Source organism: Haliotis rubra, unplaced genomic scaffold (assembly GCF_003918875.1).
Source record: "Haliotis rubra isolate DU_JTF1 unplaced genomic scaffold, ASM391887v1 Scf485, whole genome shotgun sequence".
Taxonomy (NCBI): Eukaryota; Metazoa; Mollusca; class Gastropoda; order Lepetellida; family Haliotidae; genus Haliotis; species Haliotis rubra.
The window spans coordinates 393,249-419,676 of NW_025767174.1; the positions used below are offsets into that span (position 1 = coordinate 393,249).

The window sequence follows — 26,428 nt, forward strand, 5'->3', positions numbered from 1 at the left end:
CAGCTGATTCTGAGCCCTCAAACCATTATGATGTCAGGCCATTGTCCATGCAGCTGATTCTGAGCCCTCAAACCATTATGATGTCAGGCCATTGTCCATGCAGCTGATTCTGAGCCCTCAAACCATTATGATGTCAGGCCATTGTCCATGCAGCCATGATTCTGAGCCCTCAAACCATTATGATGTCAGGCCATTGTCCATGCAGCTGATTCTGAGCCCTCAAACCATTATGATGTCAGGCCATGGTTCATGCAGCTGATTCTGAGCCCTCAAACCATTATGATGTCAGGCCATTGTCCATGTAGCTGATTCTGAGCCCTCAAACCATTATGATGTCAGGCCATTGTCCATGTAGCTGATTCTGAGCCCTCTAACCATTATGATGTCAGGCCATTGTCCATGTAGCTGATTCTGAGCCCTCTAACCATTATGATGTCAGGCCATTGTCCATGTAGCTGATTCTGAGCCCTCTAACCATTATGATGTCAGGCCATTGTCTATGCAGCTGATCCTGGGCCCTCAATCCATTGTGAAGTCAGGCCATTGTCCATGCAGCTGATTTTGAGCCATTAACCTTCATGTGGTCAGGCCATTGTCCTAATTCACTGGCCATTTTGAACATGCATTATTTCCAAGTGGATCTGATACAACTCTAGGTCATCATAGAGAAATCATATGTCAACCATAACATGGTTTTGGTCAGAGAATCTTAAGAACAGTCTAAAATTTTAAAGCCATGTGGACACACCCCAAACCAGAATATACAACACCATATTTTTGTTGACCATCTGATATACAGGACACATACTTAATTAATTTAGGGCTCGTTCAGATGTCTCACTCAAATTATAGAAAAGATAATGAAAAATGCTTAACTCTTTGACACTGAAGGTATAACTGTCAACCAAAACAATTTCACATTGCTAAAAATAATCTGACATTTCAGTAAGACAAACTATTATGCAAAAGTTTCAAAATTTATAGAATGATGAAAATATATGCCAAAGAGGAAATATATTTTTCAGTAACAATAAACATATTTACTTTCAATAAAAAGATTTGAAGGAATTTCAGTAACCATATATTTCCAATGGGATTCGAGTAACAATGGAAGTTCTGACTGTGATACGAGTCATATTCAACAGATGCTGCTGAAGTACTGACTCAGCTTGTGGCAGAGATTTCCGATGAAATGAAAGGGTTTTGTCTCATCTATTTTCATTTATCTTCGCAGCACAGTCTCTGACACATATCATAGCAATGGGCATTATGTATAAAATATGCACAGATGCAGAGTGTTTAAGCATGTCTATGCGTTTGAAGAGTTATTTACTTTTTATGCTTTAAGAAGAGTTATTCCCTTGTCTATAGGCATTGTAAAGAGCTGTGTACTTGTCTATACGCATTATAAAGAATTATTGACTTGTCTATATGCATTGTAAATAGTTATTTACTTGTCTAAATGCATTATAAAGAGTTATTCCCTTGTCTATAGGCATTGTAAAGTTTTCTACTTGTCTATATGCATTATGCAGAGTTATTTCCTTGTCTGTAGGCATTATGAAGAGTTAATTTCTATACAAGGTCTATGCATTAAGAAGAGGTACTCACTTGCTCATGAAATATGTCTACATAATTCAAAGAGTTTCTCATTTGTCTAAATGCATTATGAAGAAATATTCCCTTGTCCATGCATTATGAAGTCTTTTCACTTCGTTATGCATCACAAAGAGTTATCCACTTGACTATGCATTATGAAGAGTTATTCACATCTAATGAATGTACATCATATCTTGGCATGAAGAGCACAGCAACAGAGAATTCTTTCACCACATACTTGTATCATGTACAGTGCAGTCACCTGTCAGAGTTTGCATGTAGATGTCACACAAATCACATAGAACACACAACAGCCTCGGCAGTAATTTCAACCACTATTTCTCAGTTTCAGATTTTCTGTTCTCGGTCCAATTTTCCTCCCAGAACATAACAGCAGTTCCAATTCCTTCCTTTAACACAAAGTTAACTGGGCAAATTATGTAGAAACAATTCACATTCCTTTTAAGTCCTTTCCCAGAATGCTGTTCTTCAGACATATCAACAGGTCGTTGCTAAAACTGCAATCTTTGAACATCCAACTGGTCCTCTCACATGTCATTCCCACACAGCATTTGAATAAATTGTTCCACTGGTCTCTGCTAAACATACCACTCACTTATTTCCTATTTTCATCATCTCCTCGTCCCTATTGTCTATCAGAACACATATCTGCCTCCATATCACTTACAGAGTGTGCTGCCCCAGCGGAGCTCACTATCAAACATTTGTGTTTCTCACATCGAGGCCCTCCGTCTCATCCAACTGTCTCTGTTGCCGAGACGGAGACAGCATGACTTCGGGTAACTCAGTCTCGGGCTGGTTGGCTATGGCGGATGAAAGACCTGATTGGTTGGGATCTGTTGTTGGATCTGATTGGCTGGCAGATGCAGGTATTGAATCTGATTCTGATTGGCTTGGAGATTTGAAAGTGGAATGATGGGTATAAGGGGGTTCTGTGCGTTGCCAGTCACCTGGAGAAGGGGGACCAACTCCACCCTGAAAAAAAAGTAAAAAAATTAACCAGTTAAAATTTTGCAGTAAAATATATCATAATCTTTTCCAAATTATTCATGTAATGCTCTCCTTGAAATTTATATAGCAAATAAACAACATCAAATAGCAAACAGATTACAGACAAAGTGATTCATTGGTTCAGGAGTAATAATAGCAGGCCCTTTGTCATGTACTCCCTGTGATCTCGCCCACTGGATAAAAGGGACAAAACCATTCTTAATTTCAACCTTTTCTGGGTCTGGATTGGGTTACTGAGGAACTGTTTGGTCCAGAAGCCTTGCTATGTTCTTGTTGGTGGTGGTGGTTGAATTGGGTTTAACGTCGTGCTTGAGAATATTTGGCTCATATGACGACGTGCATGCGTGTGTATGTGTATGTGCGGCTGCTTGTACTAGCCAAGACTTAAGCTGGTTTTATATTGCTAGCCCACTGAGATACCATGCCGCAGTGAAGCATGAATACCCCACTCAGACACATTATACTGACTCCGAGCCGACCAGTCCTTAACAAGTACCATATCTTAACGTCTTTTGGTATGACGCGGTCGGGGATCGAACCCGCAACCTTCCGCACTCCGGGCGGACGCTCTAACCACTACACCACGGAGGCGGTCTGTTCTTGTTGGCACTGTCTACATATACATGAAGTGGTGTTTGGGTAGCCTAATGGTAAAAATCTCACTTTACAAAGATGGGTTTGATTCTCTACATGGGTACAAAGAGCAGAGGCCATTTCTGGTGTCCCACTCCTCACGCACTATATATCCATGTTTCAATAATCTACAAATCTTCTGAATATTCACTTCAAAGGATACTGTCTAGACTAAGATTGAGGTCACAATACGAGTTTTTAACCGTGATTGTATTTATACGTAACAAATAAATAAATCATATCCTACCTCTTCCTGTTGTGAGTGTGGCTGGAACACAACTGGGGGTGGGGGGAACTCAAAACCGCTGTCATAGTCGGGCGGGGGTAGATGTCCGGGGGCGGGGGTAGGTTGTTCTCAGGCATCTCTGCCGTGCCGCTTGGTGAGACAGTTCTACTTCCTTGCTGGCGGAGGATGTCCAGGATCATTGCGATGTCGGAGCTCATCTTGTGCTCCAGGCGTGACAGTTGCCTGCATAGGATAAGCGAACACAATAGAAACATATGGGTTGATTGAGGAGAGCAGACGCAATTGAAACGTATAAACTGATTGAGGGGAGATAAGGCCAAGGCCACCCAAATCCACTGGTGTCTGCGTAATCCCCCAATGTAGGCTGTCACCAAATTTGAAGACATTGGGTACAATGAGATATCGCGTTAACAAGAATCAAAAGTGGTCAGCATCATAAGGCTGAGGTCACTCCAAAACCCCAAATGTAGGCTGTCACCAATCTCATTGGGTTAATGGGATATGAATGCATCCGGACTGGTTTAGGGTATGCCCGACTATAATGCATCCACGGTTTAGCTCGATAATTATATTACCTCCCTTTGTTGACTTTTTATCCAATCAGGTGTCTACGCTGGGAAGTTGAGCAAACCAATCACAACTCACTTTAGCTGCTTAAATTATCTAACCGTTAAACTTGGCGACACAATTGATGCAGAGGTACTCTGAAAGAGGTAGAAGGAGTTCTTCCATATATTTTTTTTAAAGTTTCAGATCTGTCAATTTGTCTGTATGATTTCCCCAAAAATCTGAGTGGCGCTGTGAACAAACCTTCGCGACTGCGACCGCTATCTTTGTTGACACTGGAAAGCGCGGATGTAACGGTGGCTTAGCTGATTGGCTACTGTGAGAATGCGGAGCCAGCAAAGGGAGGTAATATAACTATCGGGCCAAGCCGTGGATGCATCCAGGGTATAGTGGAGAGTGATCGTAACGTATACCCTGGAGATTAACAAGGATGCTGAATACATAGTCCCCCGTTCGTGTTGCGGCAGGGGACAATTAAAGTATATTGTATAAGGTAATTGATTTTGGCCTTACTTTGCAAGTTCATCGAGACGTTTCTCGACCTCAGCAGGACTGGAGTGTTGTGCATGCAGGGAGCCGTCAGGAAGGACTATCTGTGGATGAATTATTGGCTGCCCGGCATCCTCGAACTGTGACAGACTGGAAGGACTGGATACTGGAAGTGTCATACTCGACGTGGATTTTGGCACGCTAGAGCTCGAAGCAACTTTGTGCTAAAAATTAAAGTATACCATCTCATTGTGATAAAGATTCTGCAACCACATCAGATATAGAGACGTACAAGTTTTCTCCCTTTATGTTGCTTATATACACACAACACCAACATCAACCAAGGTTCTCTGACAAAAATTACATTAAAGAGAAGAACATTTAACTTCAAATGATCCAAATATATATATACTCATGGAAACAAATAAGGGAACACATGAAAGCAAAGGTGTTCCTATATTCTTTGCATGCTTTGTATTGCAATGTGGATGAAAAGCTGGAAAAGCATAAAGGAACACATGTCCTTTCACATGTTCCCTTATTAGTTACCATGAGTATAGTTTGATCAAGTTATTCCAAATGAAATCAGACGTTGCTAGTTTGTCTCACCGGTGGCTCCGGACTGGCACTCTGTTCCTGTAGTAACGGTGCCGTCTCTGATGACTTCTTGCTCCCATCATATCTCCCGGTCATTGCATTAACAAGCGTATTTACACTGCACAGAGCACCTGTAGAAAGCATATCACATCTTGCATCATATTCTGTGAAGATATCTACAAGGGTTTTAGGTGCAAAAATGATATAACATCTTGCATTGTTCACTGATTCTGGGCAGATATCTATGTGGCGTTTTGGTGCTATCACATGACATTTGTTATTAATTTTCTTTACTGACTGACTGACTGACTGAGTTAAGTTTTACGCCGCTTTTAGCAATATTCCAGCAATATCACGGCGGGGGACAGCAGAAATGGGCTTAACACATTTTTTTTTCATTTTCTTTCTTTACTGAGAAGATGGCACAGGTCAACTTTATTGATGAGCTCTGATTCTAATCATGAAAGGATTTCAGCTTTATGTGATACAATGGATCTCATTAAAAAGTAAAATATGAGCAGCAAAAGCAAGTCTGAAAAGTTTAAATATTCTGAGGATTTATAGACAGATCTTCATAAGATGAACAGAGAAAATTCTAGAAAGACAAGAAGGCAAAACTACAATTGGGCCTAGAATTTTGAGTTTAGGGGGGTATTAGAAATTGTACAAAAATTCAAAGTCTTTGAACATCTATCAGACTATAAATAATCTACTAAAGGTGCAAGTCCATAAGACTAATTATAAAATTGAATTAAAACTTTATTATGTGCAAAACACAAACTAGTACTTCAAGCCAATGGTAACAGCCATTTATCATCTCAGAAAAATAGAGATAACTTGCTTCTTGGAAGACAAGAATACCAAAGGTCTAAAACTGTACTGAACGAAGGTAGTTTGAGAATACTTTTTAGATTTTTTTGTAGTTAAGTATGAACAAACTAAAATATCCCCCAAAATATTCATGATCTCAAAATTGTTTTTGTTCAGTACAGTTATAGAATAACAACTGATACTACATCAGTTGGACAATGCCTTTCATAATTCTTGCTTTGTGGAACAAATTATGTGTACATAAATAAACCCTAATTTAATTTTCACACCAACTCCTATCAAATCCAGAAAAGGCATGGTCTAACTGAAATAAAAACTAGGCAAATATTAACAATACCTACGTGCAACTCCTAGATGAAGGAACACCTACAAGCTACGATAATCTGAATATATATACCGATACCTTGTTTGACGGTACCTGCAATAGAAGATAGCCCTGTTCCAGATCGTTTCTTCTCGTCCTTTGGCTCGAAGTCAAAGTTGGCCGGAGTGACATCTTGACCAGCTTTTGCTGGGGAGAATTCCAGGATTCCGGCTCCACTCTCTCGGATCTCTTCATCACTTGAGTCATAGCCACCTGGTGGCACATCGTCCATACCACGATGCTTGAATGATCTTCCTCCTCGGTGAATGTAATTATGCCCTGGTTCGTCTGAAATACAGAGTTTAGCATGTGATAAAATATTTTGTGAGTATTTGTTTTGGGTACGAGTATTTTTTTCTGTTAGCAACTTAGAATATACATTTATTTTCTCAGGAAGGGGTGAGTGAGTATGACTATATGCCCATCTTAACATATTCAAGCAATATCTAGGCTTGGCACACCAGGAAAGGCCTTCACAAATTGTATGCCTGTGGGGAATTGAACCTGGGACTTCAGCATGAGTGAATGCTTTAACCACTTGGCTACCCTATCGCCTTTTTTATGAATGGAGAGTGAGTGAGTTTTACATTGCTTTTAGCAATATTCCAGCAATATGGCGGGGGACACCAGAAATGGGTTTCACATACTGTACCCATGTTGGGAATCAACCCCGTTTCTTTGGCATTAAGAGCCACGCTTTAACCACTAGGCTGGCCCACCTGCCCCTTTCTGAATGGAACCAGAACATTCCAGAGAACAGTTATGTAGTAAATTCAGGACATTTCATATGTCCCCATCCTTGGGGAGAAAGGTTATTGTTTTGCCAAAAATCTACAGGCCCCACCAGCTTCTTAAATGGTGGCCCTGCCATTTTTGATGTTGATAAGAATGACCATGCATTTGTTTTCTGTTACTGACCTTGTATGCTTCACAGACATTATTTATTGAAGTAAACAAAATGTTCACAAGGATATGGAACCAAAATAATGTCAATAACAAAGTTGATGTAACAACCTCGGAAGGTAAGAGATGGTGCTTTTCTTAACACTAACAAAACTCTTTTTCTTAAGCTGGCAGTGTCATCAATGTATTCAGTATTCTTCTCATATCTGTTTTCTTTTAAAAAAGACTAGATAACAAGACAGGGTAGACAGACAAAACTATCTAACATAAAACACAACTAGAAGAAAACACAAAATGGGGCAGTGAATATGAGGGGATGCAGGGTTTTACCTAGGATTAAAACTAGTAGACTAATTGTGTGGTAAAAATATCTAAATCAGTTTATTTAAAGTCCAGACAGCAAAGAGTTATACAGACATGCATATGCTACAACTGCTTCTGCTGTTACTACACGTGTGTGTGAGTGAGTGAGTTTAGTTTAATGCTGCTTTGAGCAATATTCCAACCAGAAATGGGCTTCAAACATTGTACCCATGTGGGAAATCAAACCCAGCCTTCAGCATGACAAGCAAACTCTTTAACCACTAGGCTACCCCACCGCCCCTACCACACATTTACAAACACAAGTGAGTAAGTGAATGGCGGTCTGTGCTGTGATCAACTACATATGTCTGATCATCCAGTTGCTATAATAGGGTGATGTGGGTCTACAGATTTACACCAAATACGCAGGGGTGGAAATAACTTTAAAATTGATAGTGTACTCCGGTACAGTGGCACATGTAAAGTCACTTGCCCTGATAATTTTTCCACTATACCGACCGTTTTCTTGCTGATTTTTTAAATAAACAACATAATTAACATTGGAAAGTCAACTGGACACTGGTACAGTGTGATATACAAATTTGCTGACCCGACAGAAAAAAAAACAGTGGACACGGACGTCGGGCAATGGGTTATTTCCACCCCTGAATACGTTGCCTTGGGGTCAGACCAGAGAGTTCTCTCTTGGATACCATCCACCCATACTGCACTACTTTCAACAATATCAAGGTAGGGATCTGGTACTTCTGTTCGTAAGATGAATAAAATATTGGTCAGAAGATGACGACGCAGGCAGAAGGAACCAGATATGCATCTTTTAAAAATAACATTATGAAGTTTACAAAACACTGCATCTTTTGACCTTGAGCATTATGGATGTTGTTATTGAAAACATGTGCTTAATGACATTGATGTACCAATAACATTCAAACATTGTGCACATGCAGTTGTAGCCAGAATTATGAAATAGACATTAGAATAAATTTTAGAAGTTTCTCACAAATACAGCAGTTTGTGTTCTGCTACATAAGAAAACAAGATGCAGCTCGAGCAATAAATCCTGAAAGGTGAGGTTGTGCCATCAGCATAACACGAAGACTCAAGCAAGACTTCTAGTGTCAACTGTAGGCACAATGCCTACTGCTAGATGAACATTGTGCATAATCATATTGAAACACTGTGTCTAACACATTGGAACATTGTGCCTATTGCAACAGATACACTGTACTCAGTAACATGGAAGTACTGGGCCGATTACAATTAACACATTGTGCTCAATAACAATGAAGGCACATTGGAACATTGTGCAACTGATACACTGTATAAGTCAAGTATATGGATGGCAACTTCCTTGTTTATTGTATATCACAACGTGATAGAAGAAGGGACAAAAAGTAGCCCAGAAACGTTGTGATATACAATAAACAGGAAGTTGCCATCCATATACTCAACTTATATATTCATCAACTTCTAAATGCCTCTCAAGAATCTCATGATACACTGTACTTTGTAATGTTGAAGGACTGTGTCTACCACATTGAAGCATCATGCCTATTATGGGGGTGCGGTGGGCGAACTGGCCAAACCGCCAGGCTAGTGATCCAGTGAGCTTGAGGTGATGGGATCGAGCCCACCTGTGACCGGGTGTAATAACCTTGGAGTCAACTTTGTGTGCAAACTCTTTCAGTGTTGTCACAACCCCTAGTGTACAGTACACAACCCTGTGCACTTAAAAGAACCTACGAATCCGTTGGTATAAGACCAGATGGTGGCCACATGAATACGTGCAAACACCCAGTTGCGGGTACAGCAACGTGCAGTAAACGTGGACAAAGTACTGTGACTATTTGTCCCAGTCCACCCAGCTCTGAATGGGTACCTCGTAAGGATAGGAATGCCACAATAACTCGGTGCGCCTAGTGGCTGCAAGAGTTGTATACTCCCCAGGGAGTTGAGATTGACAATACGATGTGCCGTTGAGATTGACATCCAGTGAATGAGGGAAAAACAAAGCGCCTTTGAGCAGCTGAGCTGAGCTGGATATCGGCGCTATACAAATGTATGTATGTATGTATGTATGTATGTATGTATGTATGTATGTATGTATGTATGTATGTATGTATGTATGTATGTATGTATGTATGTATGTATGTATGTATGTATGTATGTATTACAATTGACACATTGTTTTCAATAACATTGAAGTAACATTGAAACATTGTGCCTACTGCCACTGAAACATATCAAACATATTGTTTCATTGTTCCTTCTGCCATGGAAACATTGACTGTTGTCACTGAAGGATTGTGCTCAATATTACTGGAGCATTGCATCTTATACATGAAGATACAATAATATATGCAATTGTTCCTATTGAGTCCAACTGCCATTGAAACATTGTTCCTATTGTAACTGAAGGAACTTTCCTACTGTAAGTTACATTTTCTATCAATTTTCTATTTTATCAAAGGGGAGTAACTCCTAGTTGCCCAATGTCTTGTTGCTCACAGAGCACAGCTAACACAGTAGTTCACTATCTAGACCTACAACAATATATATTTCAACATTTTCTATCAATTTTCTATTTTATCAAAGGGGAGTAACTCCTAGTTGACTAATGTCTTGTTGCTCACAGAGCACATCTAACACAGTAGTTCACTATCTAGACCTACAACAATTAATCACAACTTGCATTGCAGCTACAACACAGAACATTTATGTACACTGAAACACCATAGAAACACAAGTCACACCAATTCTATGCTAGACACAAAGAGAATTTTGATGGAAATCCAAATTTCAAAAATTCTTTTTAATCAGAAATGTGTTGAGAAGAACAAAACAACTTTTTTGGTGATACGATTGATTACATACATAGCTTCAGACACGTTTCCAAACACTTCACGACTCCTTTCTCCAGAAATAAGTTTTATAACTTCTACTCATTTGGGAATGGAACCTAAGTCAAGACATATGTCCTACTTTGTCATAGTCCCTGAACCACATTACTTTCCTTACTGCCCAGCTCCCCCAAGCTTCTAAAGCCCTAAATGAAGCAAGTCTAGATTTCCTCCTGTTCAGGATCTCCATCTCACTGGGCTCCTTTTCAATTTAAATATGATTATTTGTTACTATAAAAATTATATATATTCCTGGACTAAGCGTTAGTCTAGTCCTACTTATACATAGTTATTCTACCACCGATAGTGGAGGTGCCATCTATACTGTTGTGTTAATATAGTGTTTCAGTATACTGTGGAAGACATGTAAATCTGGGAATAACTTCAAACTGAACCATGTTCATCCATGATATATTACATATAATAGCATCAACTCAAATGTTGACCTTGTAATGAGTATCACAGAGAAAACAGCCATGTCAGGTCTGTGTTGGTCACAGAAGGAAAACTGCACCAACAGCCAACTAACACAGATTTTCATTTTCGTTGGAAGAAATGACTCCCACTGATATCTAATATAGTTTAGGAATAATTTCTGAAATGACACACTTACAATAATGCTGCATCTTTCTTAATATACATAAACTTTCAGAAACATACCACAACAGGTTTGATTGCCAACAATTACCTAAATAAAAACATTATGTTCAAATTCTGATATGGCTGTGAATAATTTGACATCTATTTGTATCCCAGAAAAACATTTCTTAAAGGGACATTGTCAAGTTCATTCCATATCTCCGGTATTCAGGTTACCATGCCAACCTGTTGTAAGTTGTGACAGTGTCCCTTTAATTTGATCCCTATCTGCATTACCACAGACGACATACCTGACATTGCAACTACTGGGACGTCATCGTCAAAACCTGGAATAAACATTTCATGTAAACATTTAATTCCCTTCACAGTCCTAAGCTGAGAAGATATGTCTTCACCCATCTGTTCATTTTCAGTTGCCTTGTGCTCATAGTTACCATAGAAAAAACTGTTTCTTTGCATTATTTGCACCGAACATCTACAACTCTCTTGGAATCCAAGCTAGAAAGAGTGCCCTGCAACCTATGCTGCTTGCTATTAGATCTGAATGCTGTTGTTTGTGGCGATCTTAGCTCTAATAGATCCTAACTCCCATTCCTTAACATAGTGAGTGATTGAGTTTAGTTTTACGCCGTTTTTAAGCAATATTCCATATCATAGCGAGTGACACCAGGAATGGGCTTCACACATTGTACTCATGTGGGGAATCAAACCCAGGTCTTCGGCGTGATGAACGAACGCTTTAACCACTGGGCTACCCAACCGCCCCTCCTTAATATAGGCTTACAACAGTTCTAGCTCTAAGGTAGTTTTGTACAATGGTACCAAAGGCATCCCTCTTGGAGACTTGGTTGAGTGGGTGTCCTTCAATGACAGTTTTGATTGCTGTTGAAGCAATGATCACTGGTCTGTCTGGTCCAGACTTGATCATTTATCCATAAACTAGTATATGGACTTTGCACTCATAGCATGATGTCCAAGAGTATGCATATTGTGGTGAACAGTGAAAGTCGTAACAAAGAGTCAGTCAAGAATACCCACAGATTATCTAAAGATGGATTGGGTGACTTACAGATCCTGAATAAACAAAGGGGACAACTCAGCCATGTCCCAAGAAGAGCTCAGTTTACGAATCAGATGGTGATAATCGAGTCAATCTGCACAATGGTTACTTGTAACTATGTGTGTTGATGAAATTGTCAATTTTACTTGATAATTGAAGGTATATTTGCTGACAGTGGTTCAAAGAAGCATCATCTCTGATGTGACATTTTAAGTACCACTCTCCACTGTCAAAATATAAGTTTTGATTGTCTCAAACTAAATTTAAATATTTCCTTTTGGGTGTAGATCGATGGACCACTTTGCTGTTTCAACTAAGAAAATTTCGATAATGGTTGCTAATTTAAAATTGAGGAAACCAGGCCTGTTCAAAGCCCTTGTAAAAGAACAGTTGAAAAGAAAAATGAACATATGAAGAATATGAACAAAGTATGATGTAAGCTCCACACACCTTGTGAGTCTATTGACGCCCTGTATGGAGATGCTGCCCTGCACCACCGTTTAACATGACGAGTCTTGTTCCTCCCATCACTCCGTACGACAAGCTCCTCCTGGAAGAATACCCACAGAAATGAGCCCATACATCTTCATTCAAAAGTATATGTGATATGGTTTATATAGACCAATACAATAAACTTCATATCATACACTGTAACTATACAAATGATTTCTTCTAGCAAGAACTACTTTTAGGAACCTCACACACGGATCTCATGCCTACTTGTTAAAAAACTATGGCCTATCATTTTTTATTCATTGGATAATAGATCCACCAACTCTCATATTCTCAAAAATTAGAAAAAAATACGATAAAATTTTACCCATATTATTTCACTACCCACATGTGTCATAAATGCAAAATTACTTTGCGATTACAGGGTTTTCAAAAGAATCTGTAAGACGAATAATGCCCAATTTGCTGATAATACTTTGCCAAATCATTAATCAAAAGGTCCTATCAAAATTCCATGCATAAAAACATTGAGTTGCAGCAATTACTCTTGATACACTGATAAAATTAACTATCTTTGTCCTCAGAGGAAAAATTACAAAAAATAAAGCATCAAGTAAATAAAGTTTGTACAAACATTCTCTGATCCATTTTAGTAGTTACTTACATCTCTAAGGTCGAAGGTTATCTCGAGATTGTCAACAAAGTGTTCTGAAAACTCAGGGTACATATCGAGTATATCCAGTAGGTCGTCTCGATGAATCTTATGAAGATCACAATATGTCAAGGCACGGACATTACAACTCGACTTCCCCACGGTATCATGTTTACATAAATTCTCACCAAAGACGTCATCCTTCCCTGGAAACCACAAAAAAATAAACATCAATCTTTGTCTACAGAAGAGCACAAAAGAGGCATAAATCTTGTGTACTTTTTTGGTCAACAGACATGCCAAATGTGACCATTATGTGAAAAACCCTGTGACATTAAATGAAAATTATCAGATACACAAAAATGAATGACAGTTGGTCTCTTTCTTAAATTGGACTTCTGGCACAAAAAGATAAATATGTAAGTAAAAATGAATGAAAAAGGCAGATATTTAAACGTCAAGAATGTAATTTTTTGTCACTTACCTAATATTGCTACCACGATATCATCTCTGAGAATTTCTATAGATCCCCGAGATATGAAGTACGATGCCGTCAACACATCACCCGATGTACAAGAGTGTCGCCTGGTGGAACGTGTGTGGTTTTAAATTGCATTGACAGGGCTCTCAAACAACCAGGGCTGGCTCCTGCAACAAAAACACTTGTTTAACTACACACCAAGATTAAGTCAGTTTGGTTTCCTTTTAAACATTACTGCAGTTACATCACTTACCATATATACATGTCAATTTGCTGTTGGAGGAAAGCCTCAAGTTCGGCGGTTTTCAGATAGATACAAATTTTGGTAAAACCGACAAGCAGGTATAGTTCTGACATGATCAGGATTCCAACCCACAAGGAAATAGCTTTCAGGTAAGCTGAAGGTAGATACTTATGTAGTGGGCATAAAATTTTCCGTGTCCCGTTCTGGGATTCAAACCACAGACCTTCTGATCTGAAGTCAGACGCCTTGTCCACATGACCAAAGAGTTCTTTTGATTGGCATTCTAGAAGTTGGGTAGATGAAGAATGAGGACTATATTTATGGATATACAACTTCTATATTCTATATAGGCGACGTTTCGACATAGATTCTAATGTCATTGTTGCTTGACAACGACATTGAATCTATGTCGAAACGTCGCCTATATAGAATAAAGAAGTTGTATATCCATAAAAATAGTCCTCATTCATCACCAAAGAGGTTAACCCCTTCAGCAAGCTGACAAGGTAAGGATGCCATCTATAGGATGACTCCACGCCCTACTACACTTAGTTCCCAGGATATATCACTCTGAATGTATCAGTACACTCAAATTGAAAAGGGGCCTCAGTGAGATGGGAAAGTGAAAAATCTAGACTTGTTAGGGCTATAGCATTACAGTAAAGGATGGGTAAAGGGAATATGGTTCATTGACTGTGAGACAGTCTAGCAAAACTACTGCACAATGAATTGCAACTTCAATGACAGGGCCACCCATGCTTAACTACTTTGAGCAAGAACAAGGGTAATTACGGGCACGTATGATATATGGGGAGCACTAAAGACGGTAAGGGAAAACCACACGAACTAAAGTGTGAGAGGGATTTGATTTTTACTCTACAGTCAGTAACATCCGAGACCTCAAGGCAGCCAGTAAACCTGTCTGGAATACTCAAACTAGTAACAATGTCACATGACATATAATCTGCCAGTCACTGATTTATACCACCCAATCTACATCAGTTTCTTATACCACTGGCAAGCATGGGATACTAAATGTGTATTCCACCCCAGAATTCACCAAGGTAATAAATTAAGAAGCCAAACAATACAATGAGATCACAAAAGTAATGTAATCCTGATTCATCATTGACTGGAATACCAAGGATAAAATCAATTCCAGACATATTATCAGGTTATAAATTGAGAAGCCAAATAATGTAAGTGGAATTGCCAATGTCAACTAATGCATCACTGTTCATAGGATACCAAAAATACATTGTTTCCCAGAATTCGAACGGGTAATAAATTTAGATGCCCATGATTTTGCCAATCCTCCTGCATAATTGGTTTAATATCCAAGGATTATGGGAGTCAGCTTACAATTAGCCACAGGTGCAGCCTCAGAAATTAACTTAGTTTGCATATATTGTCGGTTTTATTCAGTTCCTACTTGCAGCAAAGTTACAGCAGGATTTACCTTTGAAAGCTGGGCAGTTGTTGAGTAGGTTCCTATTGAGATGGAGACAGATATCTGCTTGGACACAGTCAGGGAAACTTTTCAATACCTGTAACAGATTGAAGGTGGAGTCAACTATGACAGACACTTCAAACATTTATATAATTAACATTAATAAAAAACATACTGAGAAAAATTGACACATATGAAAACTTCAGCTCCATCTAGGAACCAAATATAATTATTTTAATTAAACTGATGATGGCCAAAATGAGGCAAAAATGTATTTCATTTGCTGAAAAGAGAGCACATTAAAGGTACAATGTCACACCACACTTCTCTAAAATAATAATAATGCATTTCTCTCAATAATACTAACTAACTATCAGCCCCCCAGGGAAGCTACCATATAATCTGTGATTTTTTTTTAACGTACTTAGATTACAATATCAAATAAAAAAGTTCAAATGAATTAATGCAACGTTATGCGACTTTCGTACCCTGTACTGGCCGAACATTATTTCAAGCCAACCCCATAGAGTTATGTCCCTTAGAGCGCTCTTTACCAATATCCTACCGACAACTTGTGACTGAAACCAGTTCGCCAAACTCCGACAACACAGCGTGTTACAGTTTTCGATGTATGAAGCAATTGTTTACATTCCATTTATGGCAAGTGTTCTCTGTTTGGAAGCTGTCCGCCTCGAAGTTTCAATTATCGATTTCAGGCAAGTCGTAAGGGATAACAAGTCTTTTATTACATCAATAGGAAGTTAAAGTGAGCGCATATGCCCCAATTTATTACATCAATAGGAAGTTAAAGTGAGTGCATATGCCCCAATATATATAATATAGGCCAAAATATTAAGAGACGAATTATGGGATTGGGTGGTCAGACTCACTGACTTAGTTGACATATGTCATCGTATCCCAACTGCATAGATCAATGCTCATACTGTTGATCACTGGATTGTGTGGTCCAGACTTGATTATTTACAGACTGCACCATATACCTGGAATATTGCTGAGTGCGGCGTTAAACAACAAAACAACCAAATCCAACCGTACTTGATTTTGAGAGGACAACTGATGACAGATCGAACAAAGAGGCCACAACATTAGCTGTCTAGTAGTCTAGTAAAATAAACATGAATACCCTTGGATACAGTTTCTACTCAGATAAAGCTCTTACGTCTCTTTAAAACTTCGAGAACTGTTTAAGTTCTATCTCTTCATTGAATGCCTGAGGTACTGCCAAAGTGACATTAAGTCCTAACTCACTCCCACTTCCAGTGCTGTCATCCTTGAACATCAAGGTACACGATGTTTCTTGTGAATGAATGGTTCATGCTATTCCAGTTCTATCAGTGCGACCAAAAGACGTCAAAATAAGGTACTTGTTGGTCCCTGTCTGGCCCTCGGGCATTAATAGGTACAACAAGGACTGGTCGGCTCGGAGTCAGTATAATGTGTCTGAGTGGGGTATTCATGCTTCACTGCGGCATGGTATCTCAGTGGGCTAGCACGATAAAACCAGCTTCAGTCTGGGCTAGTACAAGCAGCCGCACATACACATACACACGCATGCACGTCGTCATATGAGCGAAATATTCTCAAGCACAACGTTAAACCCAATTTCACCTCACCTCTATCAGTGCATGCCATTGGAGATGTCCACCACATTGGTCAGAATGAGTGAGTTTGGTTTTACAACGCTTTTACCAATATTCCAGCAATATCACGGAAATGGGCTTCACACATTGTACCCATGTGGTTAATCGAACCCAGGTCTTTGGCGTGACAAGCAAACGATTTAACCACTAGGCTACCCTACCGCCCCCACACTGGTAAGACCCACCAGCACAGGTATGGTACTGTCAAACCTAGAAACCAAATCTGAATTAATCAAGTTGGAGTCTATGACCATAGCTTTCTGGTCTGCCCCAAAGATCAAACTCTGTACTGGGGCACCTTTGTAGACCTAGCCACCATGCCACCACCTAACGTTTCTAACATTAGACAGATGTATAACAAGAGGAACATATTTTATGGATAGACAACTTCTTATTGCAATAGCTGCGAGGTTTCGGTGTAGATGCTAACACCGTTATCAAGTAAGTGATGGTGTTCGCACCTACACCAAAACGTCGCATCTATTTCAATATAGAAGTTGTCTATCCATAAAAATTGTTCCTTTTCATCATACCAGCTTCTAAATGCCACTTAAATAAGATGTATAACAGTTGGTACTCACCATGTTCATATCAATACCATTAGTATACGACCAAGCATGCTGGAAATATTCTTCTAATCTTTGTCGAAGTGGATTTGGAACTTGATGGAATCGGATAAATTCTTTGATTCGTAACATCTGCGTGTGATATCTGGCTGTGCCTGAGTATAGCCTCTGAATGATGGCGGAAACATTACCGAAGATACTGGCGTACATCAGCGCTGCAACACACATCCAACATTACATACCACAGTGTAAAAACATCGAAACAAGTGAACATATATAGAAGAAATGAGTTGCCATTACCGTATGTCTCTAAAAAAAGTACCATGATGAGGGGAACATATTAGATTTTTTTGACAAAAACTATCATTCCACTCATATCCAACCTTGGCACACCAGAAATGGGGTTCACACATTTTATCCATGCGGAAATTGTATCGGGGCCATTTCTGTATGTTTTCATAAGAATTGTCACAATGAATAAAACACACTTGACTCTAAAGGTAAGTAGAATTTTCTGGCAAAATAGCAATATTCCATCAATATCGTGACTGATCACACCAAGAAAGGGCTTCATATTCTATCCATGTAGGGAATCGAACAATCGAACATTGGTGTGACAAGCCGATATTTCAACACCAAGAAAACCTACAGCACTGTCTGGACTCAAATATACACAGGAAATACAATAGAACATATAGATATCTTTGGATAATTTACAGTAGACAAAACACCCTCAACCATGAAACAAAAGTTTCAATTACATTATCCCTTTGTTTGAAGTTTTATACGTGCACCAAACCCTTTGCCATTGCTAGTTGATGGTAAGTTTCCAAGCCTTTTTAGCTAAAATATCAATACAAGAGGTAGTGAAGCAAGTATTTCTGCAACTGTTAACAAGTGAAATAGGGCATTTTGCCATAGAACGTAGTCTCATTGGGGACATGTAATGTGGAGAATGTGAAATAGGTTTATGGCTTTCATTGACTAGGATTTCTTTCATCAATTGTTGTCTTGGATGTGTCATGAATAACAGAATACAGACCAAATGGTTTTTTTGGTAAACCACATTAAGTCCAAACTTGAAACAGAAGACTGAAAACTGTTGAATGGAAATGGGATTTGTAATGATGTTGAATTAAGTAACAATTGCTTTCAGTAGGATTGAAACAAATTTTCTTGAAAGCCATATCAGACTCCCAAAGACACAGTACTTTGAGTGGTCACAGGTTTGAGTGAGTGAGTAAGTATGGTTTCATGCTACTTTGAACTGTATTCCAGTTACATCAGTGCATACCAGCTTAATGATGGGTAAGTCCAAAGTGACGTACATCTGAAATGTCCACCACATTGGTCAGAGTGAGTGAGTTTGGTTTTACGCTGCTTTTAGCACTATTCAAGCAATATCACGGCAGGGAACACCAGAAATGGGCTTCACACAGTGTACCCATGTGGGGAATCGAACCTTGGTCTTCAGTGTGACAAGTGAACACTTTAACCACTGGGCTATCCCATGCATTCAAAGCTATAGAAGTTTAGAATTCATAGATATTCATGGTTAAATGGCACTCACATACAAACAACAACAATAATATAAATTAAGTCCATTTATAATGCACCAAAATCTATTTACCAAATCAATGCTAATGGTGACATTATTATTCCCCTAGATTTGGATCAGTGCACACACAAATTTCAATTCTCAACTCCCTGGGGAGTACCAATCTCGAACTATATCTACATATAATAAGTAAATCATACTTACATCCTATTAACATGATGAGTATAGAAAATATCTTCTCAGAGTTGGTATTCGGAGAAACGTTTCCAAATCCCACACTTGTTAAAGAACTAAACGTAAAATACAGTGCTGTGATGTACTTGGACTTGATGGTAGGTCCGCCACCAGTAGCATTCGCTGGATAAAACTGATGGGTCTGTCGAGCTAGTTCATCCAGCCACCCAATTTTAGGTTCAGGTAAATATGGCCGCTCTACATTCCCAATTGCATACCATATACAAGCCAGCCAATGAGCAATGAGAGCAAACGTTGCCATCAGCAACAACAAGACAGCAGCACCATATTCGGAGTATCTATCTAGCTTCCTGGCGACACGTACGAGTCGTAACAACCGGGCTGTCTTTAGCAAGCCGATGAGGGTAGTGGTCTGAAATATAGAGTGAGTGAGGGAGTTAACACTGCTCCATATGCTTAGCGATACAATATATATGCCTGCTTAGTGGCAAAGGAATTGTACTTCTGTATATTATGATACTGGTATCTGCAGTGACTGACTGACTGAGTTTGGTTTTACGCAGCTTTTTAGCAATATTCCAGTAACATCACGGCGGGGGACACCAGAAATAGGCTTCACACATTGTGCCCATGTGTGGATTCGAACCCGGGTCTTCGGCGTGACGAGCCAACGCTTTGACCATTAGGCTATCCCACCGCCCCGGTATCTGTAGTGTGTTATGTTGGTTTGTTTGTTGGCTAACACCACACTCAGCAATATTCAAGCCTTGGGGCGTCCGTCTGTAAATAATTGAGTCTGGACCAGGCAATCCAGTGATCAACAGCATGAACATCAATGTATACAAACGGGATACAATGACAAGTGGTAAACCAAGTCAGTCAGCCTGACCACCTGATTACGTAAATCGCCTCTTATGACAACCTTGGATTGCTCAAAACCAATTCTAGCCTGGATCTTCATGAGGTGAGGTGAGGTGAAGTTGGGTTTAACGTCGTGCTTGAGAATATTTCGCTCATATGACGATGTGCATGCGTGTGTATGTGTATGTGCGGCTGCTTGTACTAGAGCAGACTGAAGCTGGTTTTATAGTGCTAGCCAACTGAGATACCATGCCGCAGTGAAGCATGAATACCCCACTCAGACACATTATACTGATTCCAAGCCGACCAGTTCTTGTTGTACCCATTAATGCCGAGCGCCAGGCAGGGACCAACAAGTACCATATGTTAATGTCTTTTGGTATGACGCGGTCGGGGATCGAACCCGCGACCTGCTCTCCCGGGCGGACACTCTAACCACTACACCATGGAGGCGGTCTGGATCTTCATGAATATTGTGCTATGTGTTGTGACATATTATAGTGAAGATGCTGATTGCACATACAGATCCTATTTAGCATGACATAATTATTTGTTGGTTTATGGAAACAAATGAAAAGCGTGATTAGTTGATCAAATGCCATGGAATCACACAAAATTTAGACATTTCAATATGCAAGCACAACACTGAATGTAGATTGTCTCCTCGATGACTATCCCAAAACTATTTGTTGGATGTCAAAAACAATGAGGAAAATGATTGTTCAGATGTTTCTTTCAGAGAAAAATATATGCATATTTCTATATGCGAACTAAGAAATATTGTCTCAACAAGAGAAGCCATGCCTCTAGAATATTACTAAATTGTTGGACCCTCCATTGGTCCATGGAACACTTACCTCATCAGTTTCGGACCCAAATAGAAGGAGATCAAAAGGAATGGCAGCAACAACATCAATAAGGAACCATCCCTTGAAGTAATGCACTGCTATCTTTCCTGGGTGGCTCACCACTTCATCGTTCTTGTTCACATAAGTGGTACGGAAGTTTATAAGAATGTCGACGATAAACATTATATCAACTATGAGGTCAATAATGTTCAGAGGGCTGGAGTAACGTTCCTGCATTGTTTCACGCACACGGTTCTTCTTCTCCTCACCCAGCAGGAACGCTGCCACGTAGGGGGTGAAGACGGCAGTATAGATGACAAGGAGCAGGATGATCCAGTCCCACACCGCCTTGAACGCAGAGTAGTGGAGGATGGTGCAGCTATGGATGCGTGGCGACTGCAGCTTGTATTCGGGCAACACTTCCGCTCCAAGAGATAACACCTGTAACACAGAAGATGAAACATCAGATATCATTTGAAAAACTGTAAGGCGATATATACAGCATATCTCTTCTCGAAGAGACATGGGATGATATATACAATATTGCCACTGCAAGAGACATGGATAATATATCCTATATTTCTACTCCAAGAGTCATCGGATGATATATTTAATGTCTCTGACCCAAGAGAATTCCTGCAACAAAGGGGCGGTGGGGTAGCCTAGTGGTTAAAGCATTGGCTCATCACGCTGAAGACCGGGTTCGAATCCTCACATGGGTAAAATGTGTGAAGCCCATTTCTGGTGTCCCCCACCATGATGTTGCTGGAATATTGCTAAAAGGGCGTAAAACCAAACTCAGTCTGTCAGTCAGTCCTGCAACAAAGGATGATGTGCACAATATCTTCACTCCAAGAAACTACACCTGCAGCACAGGAAGATAAAAAATACATTTCAACTCCAAGAGACTACATATAACATATATATATCAGACATATTCATGAAATGCTGCAACGACACAATGCCTTGAATAAATGTTCTTTGACTCCCATGTAGCATGGTAAAGAGATACTCAAGAGTCAGGAGATCTTTGATTGCATACAGGTACAGTAATAGTTTCTTACAAAACATTGGTGTGATACAGTTGATGCATAATATCTAACTCATATTACTTATTGTGTTAAATACATCAGCTGCATGTATTTGGAAAAGTTCAAATGATGTGGTGTGACTAAGGCAAAGATGATATATAAATTGTTTGTTATATCCATAAGTTTGTTTGTTGTAAACATGTTCATTATATATGTGAGGTTTAACGTCGTGCTTGAGAATATTTCGCTCGCTCATATGACGACGTGCATGCATGTGTATGTGTATGTGCGGCTGCTTGTACTAGCCCAGACTTAGCTGGTTTTATAGTGCTAGCCCACTGAGATACCATGCCGCAGTGAAGCATGAATACCCCACTGAGACACATTATACTGACTCCGAGCCGACCAGTCCTTGTTGTACCCATTAATGCCGAGCGCCAGGCAGGGACCAACAAATACCATATTTTAATGTCTTTTGGTATGACGTGGTCGGGGATCGAACCCGCGACCTTCCGCTCTTGGGGCGGACCTCTCACCACTACACCACTGAGGTGGTCCTCATTATATATGTAGTTTATTGTATTAGAGAAAGTAGAGTTAGGGAATTTAGTTTCCTTTTAGCAATATTCCAGTAATATTACTATTAGACACCAGAAAACGGCTTTTAACATTCCACCTATGTGGGGAATCAAACAGATCCTTCAGCGTGACAAGTAAATGCTTCAACCACTGAGCCACCATACTCCCTCAGTAAGTACAGCAATGTTAACCTGTCTAAATATAGGCATCTACCAGCCATGACAGATGGGCACACACTGATTGCAGCAAATCTAATCAAGTCCATCTCCTTCTAACGCAGGTCATTCGTAGTAATCGCAACATGAATTTTTAAAATCAAATTTCTTTCTCGGTAAAAGCGTCTCATGAAGCACAAAAGGCTGGCTTGGTGCTGCTGACCAAATGACCAACACCAACGAGGTGACGAATTTTCACCCACAAATCAAGTTAGCTGAATCAGCCTCCGTAAGCGTTGAGGATCAATAGTAAGATCGACTCTGTCTAAAAAAGATCCAACCACTGGGCATTACAAAGAAACTTTGGTTTGAAGATAAACATATATATTTCCTCTGATACATGCAAAGAATCAGGGATTTAAAAGTAAAGCAATCAACTCAGAAGTAGAGCCACCTGGTGGCCAAAGATGGCCCAGAGACGACTTCACTACCAGAGCACTATCTGTCATCATGAACAATCAGTCATTTGATAATGATTTAGAAGTTGGAAGAACACAAGAACTTCTTTTTTTTGTTTGTAAGGATGTTTCAGGAACATGTCATTCATCATTCCAGGAGCAAGAAGCAGCCATGGGTGCCCTTTGTAAAAAGCAATCTTAGCACCAAGGTAATCATATCTCTCATACCTTAACATGGATGTACGACAGTCATGGGGCTTTGGTACATTTATATGTCGGCAACTTGGAACATTATTACAAAAAATATAAAGGATATTATTCATAAAATGTTTGATGTCTGAAATTATGTATTCTTCAAATGCTTGTCAACCCTTGAAGAACCGCTTAGAATTGGTCTTCAGCAATCAGTGCTTGTCGTAAGAGCCTGCAGCTAACGGGATCGGGTGGTCAGGCTTACTGACTTGTTTGACACATGTCATCGTATCCCAATGCAATATCAATGTTCATGCTGTTGATCACTGGATTGTCTGGACCAGACTCAATTATTTACAGACTGCCACCATATAACTGGAATATTGCTGAGTGAGGCAGAAAACAAACAACCACCAAACCAACCAACCATTGCATGCCATTCATCTGTTGATTAACCAATATTTGTATTATTATCACCATCTTCAGCATTATTTATATTGGTGCCAAGAAAGGTTGGTTGCACATAATTACCTATACTTCGCCCAAACTGATCAGGTACGTATTCAGGTGATGAAACACTTATACATGAACTGACATTGAGTGATGGAAGCCCCTCTGATATTTCTGGAAGCATTGGACCAATGGGCTCTGCTAAATCATCCATGTTTGAAAATGTTTTCATAACCCCTTGCATTACAGGCTGGGGATTATTAGAGTCCGTGCTTGAAGAAACACATATCCTATTTCCACCAATAAATGAGAGTACATTTATTTTTTATGCAGCTATCTGATCGGTCATGAGTACATTAGAAGCTGACATTTTGTCTTTTCTGGGCAACCAGCATCTTGTATCATTTAACGAAATATCTTGATGTCAGATACAGCTCTTAAATTAACCAAGTTCAGTTGTTTGTCTTTTATGTTCGGTATTTTCATCATTGCCAGATGTATATCAAAACCTGTTTAGATGCAAATATTCCAAGTCCAAAACAAATGTCATGTCAAATAGCTCTTGAATGTGATGTCATTCCAACTACAGACTAACTGGAATTATGCTTCAACTTGAGATCGAAAAATTATGTTTTCCAATCATTTCACCAAAAACAACAACAAAAAACACACAGAAAAAATTGTAACATCAAGAAAATCCTACTTACAACTCAGAATATGGGATTATCTGATCTTCATTAATTATGAGTTCTAGAACAAGCTTGTCAAAATTTGGACATGACAGAAATAAGATTACATGATACAATATCTACAGACTAGAACTGTACATTTGAAACACAAAGACACTGTAAACCACACACACTTTCAAGACAGGATTGAGTGATACAGTGTCTACAGACTAGAGGTATTAAACTGTTGATTTGATACCCTTTACTTTGTTCACACAAACACTGTAAACCTTATACAGTGTCAAGATAGGAGTGAGTAACAGTGTCTACAGACTAGAGGTATTAAACTGTTGATTTGATACCCTTTACTTTGTTCACACAAACACTGTAAACCTTATACAGTGTCAAGATAGGAGTGAGTAACAGTGTCTACAGACTAGAGGTATTAAACTGTTGATTTGATACCCTTTACTTTGTTCACACAAACACTGTAAACCTTATACAGTGTCAAGAGAGGAGTGAGTAACAGTGTCTACAGATTAGAGGTATTAAACTGTTGATTTGATACCCTTTACTTGGTTCACACAAACACTGTAAAACCTTATACAGTGTCAAGATAGGAGTGAGTAACAGTGTCTACAGACTAGAGGTATTAAACTGTTGATTTGATACGCTTTATTTGAGACATGGTAAACCACACACACTGTCAAGACAGGATTGAGTGATATAGTGTCTACAGACTAAAAGGATTAAACTGTTGATTTGATACCCTTTCGTTGGTTCACACAAACACTGTAAAACCTTATACAGTGTCAAGATAGGAGTGAGTAACAGTGTCTACAGATTAGAGGTATTAAACTGTTGATTTGATACCCTTTTCTTTGTTCACACAAACACTGTAAACCTTATACAGTGTCAAGATAGGAGTGAGTAACAGTGTCTACAGACTAGAGGTATTAAACTGTTGATTTGATACCCTTTACTTTGTTCACACAAACACTGTAAAACCTTATACAGTGTCAAGATAGGAGTGAGTAACAATGTCTACAGACTAGAGGTATTAAACTGTTGATTTGATACCCTTTACTTTGTTCACACAAACACTGTAAACCTTATACAGTGTCAAGATAGGAGTGAGTAGCAGTGTCTACAGACTAGAGGTATTAAACTGTTGATTTGATACCCTTTACTTTGTTCACACAAACACTGTAAACCTTATACAGTGTCAAGAGAGGAGTGAGTAACAGTGTCTACAGATTAGAGGTATTAAACTGTTGATTTGATACCCTTTACTTGGTTCACACAAACACTGTAAAACCTTATACAGTGTCAAGATAGGAGTGAGTAACAGTGTCTACAGACTAGAGGTATTAAACTGTTGATTTGATACCCTTTACTTGGTTCACACAAACACTGTAAAACCTTATACAGTGTCAAGAGAGGAGTGAGTAACAGTGTCTACAGACTAGAGGTATTAAACTGTTGATTTGATACGCTTTATTTGAGACATGGTAAACCACACACACTGTCAAGACAGGATTGAGTGATATAGTGTCTACAGACTAAAAGGATTAAACTGTTGATTTGATACCCTTTCGTTGGTTCACACAAACACTGTAAAACCTTATACAGTGTCAAGATAGGAGTGAGTAACAGTGTCTACAGACTAGAGGTATTAAACTGTTGATTTGATACCCTTTACTTTGTTCACACAAACACTGTAAACCTTATACAGTGTCAAGATAGGAGTGAGTAACAGTGTCTACAGACTAGAGGTATT

The 26,428-nt window shown here is 39.3% G+C and overlaps 1 protein-coding gene across 1 annotated transcript in view; it reads right to left on the reverse strand.

Moving 5' to 3' along the window:
• Window positions 1–484: 484 nt before the first annotated feature.
• Window positions 485–26,428, reverse strand: part of LOC124291191 (potassium voltage-gated channel subfamily H member 6-like) — a 231,237-nt gene continuing 205,293 nt past the window's right edge. The window contains 14 exon segments of the mRNA XM_046728125.1: window positions 485–2,595; window positions 3,512–3,733; window positions 4,592–4,791; window positions 5,177–5,295; window positions 6,414–6,647; window positions 11,377–11,412; window positions 12,597–12,696; window positions 13,264–13,457; window positions 13,736–13,819; window positions 13,822–13,899; window positions 15,436–15,523; window positions 17,669–17,868; window positions 19,416–19,818; window positions 21,125–21,556. Coding sequence (XP_046584081.1) covers window positions 2,424–2,595; window positions 3,512–3,733; window positions 4,592–4,791; window positions 5,177–5,295; window positions 6,414–6,647; window positions 11,377–11,412; window positions 12,597–12,696; window positions 13,264–13,457; window positions 13,736–13,819; window positions 13,822–13,899; window positions 15,436–15,523; window positions 17,669–17,868; window positions 19,416–19,818; window positions 21,125–21,556 — 2,562 coding nt within the window. The 3' untranslated portion in view covers window positions 485–2,423.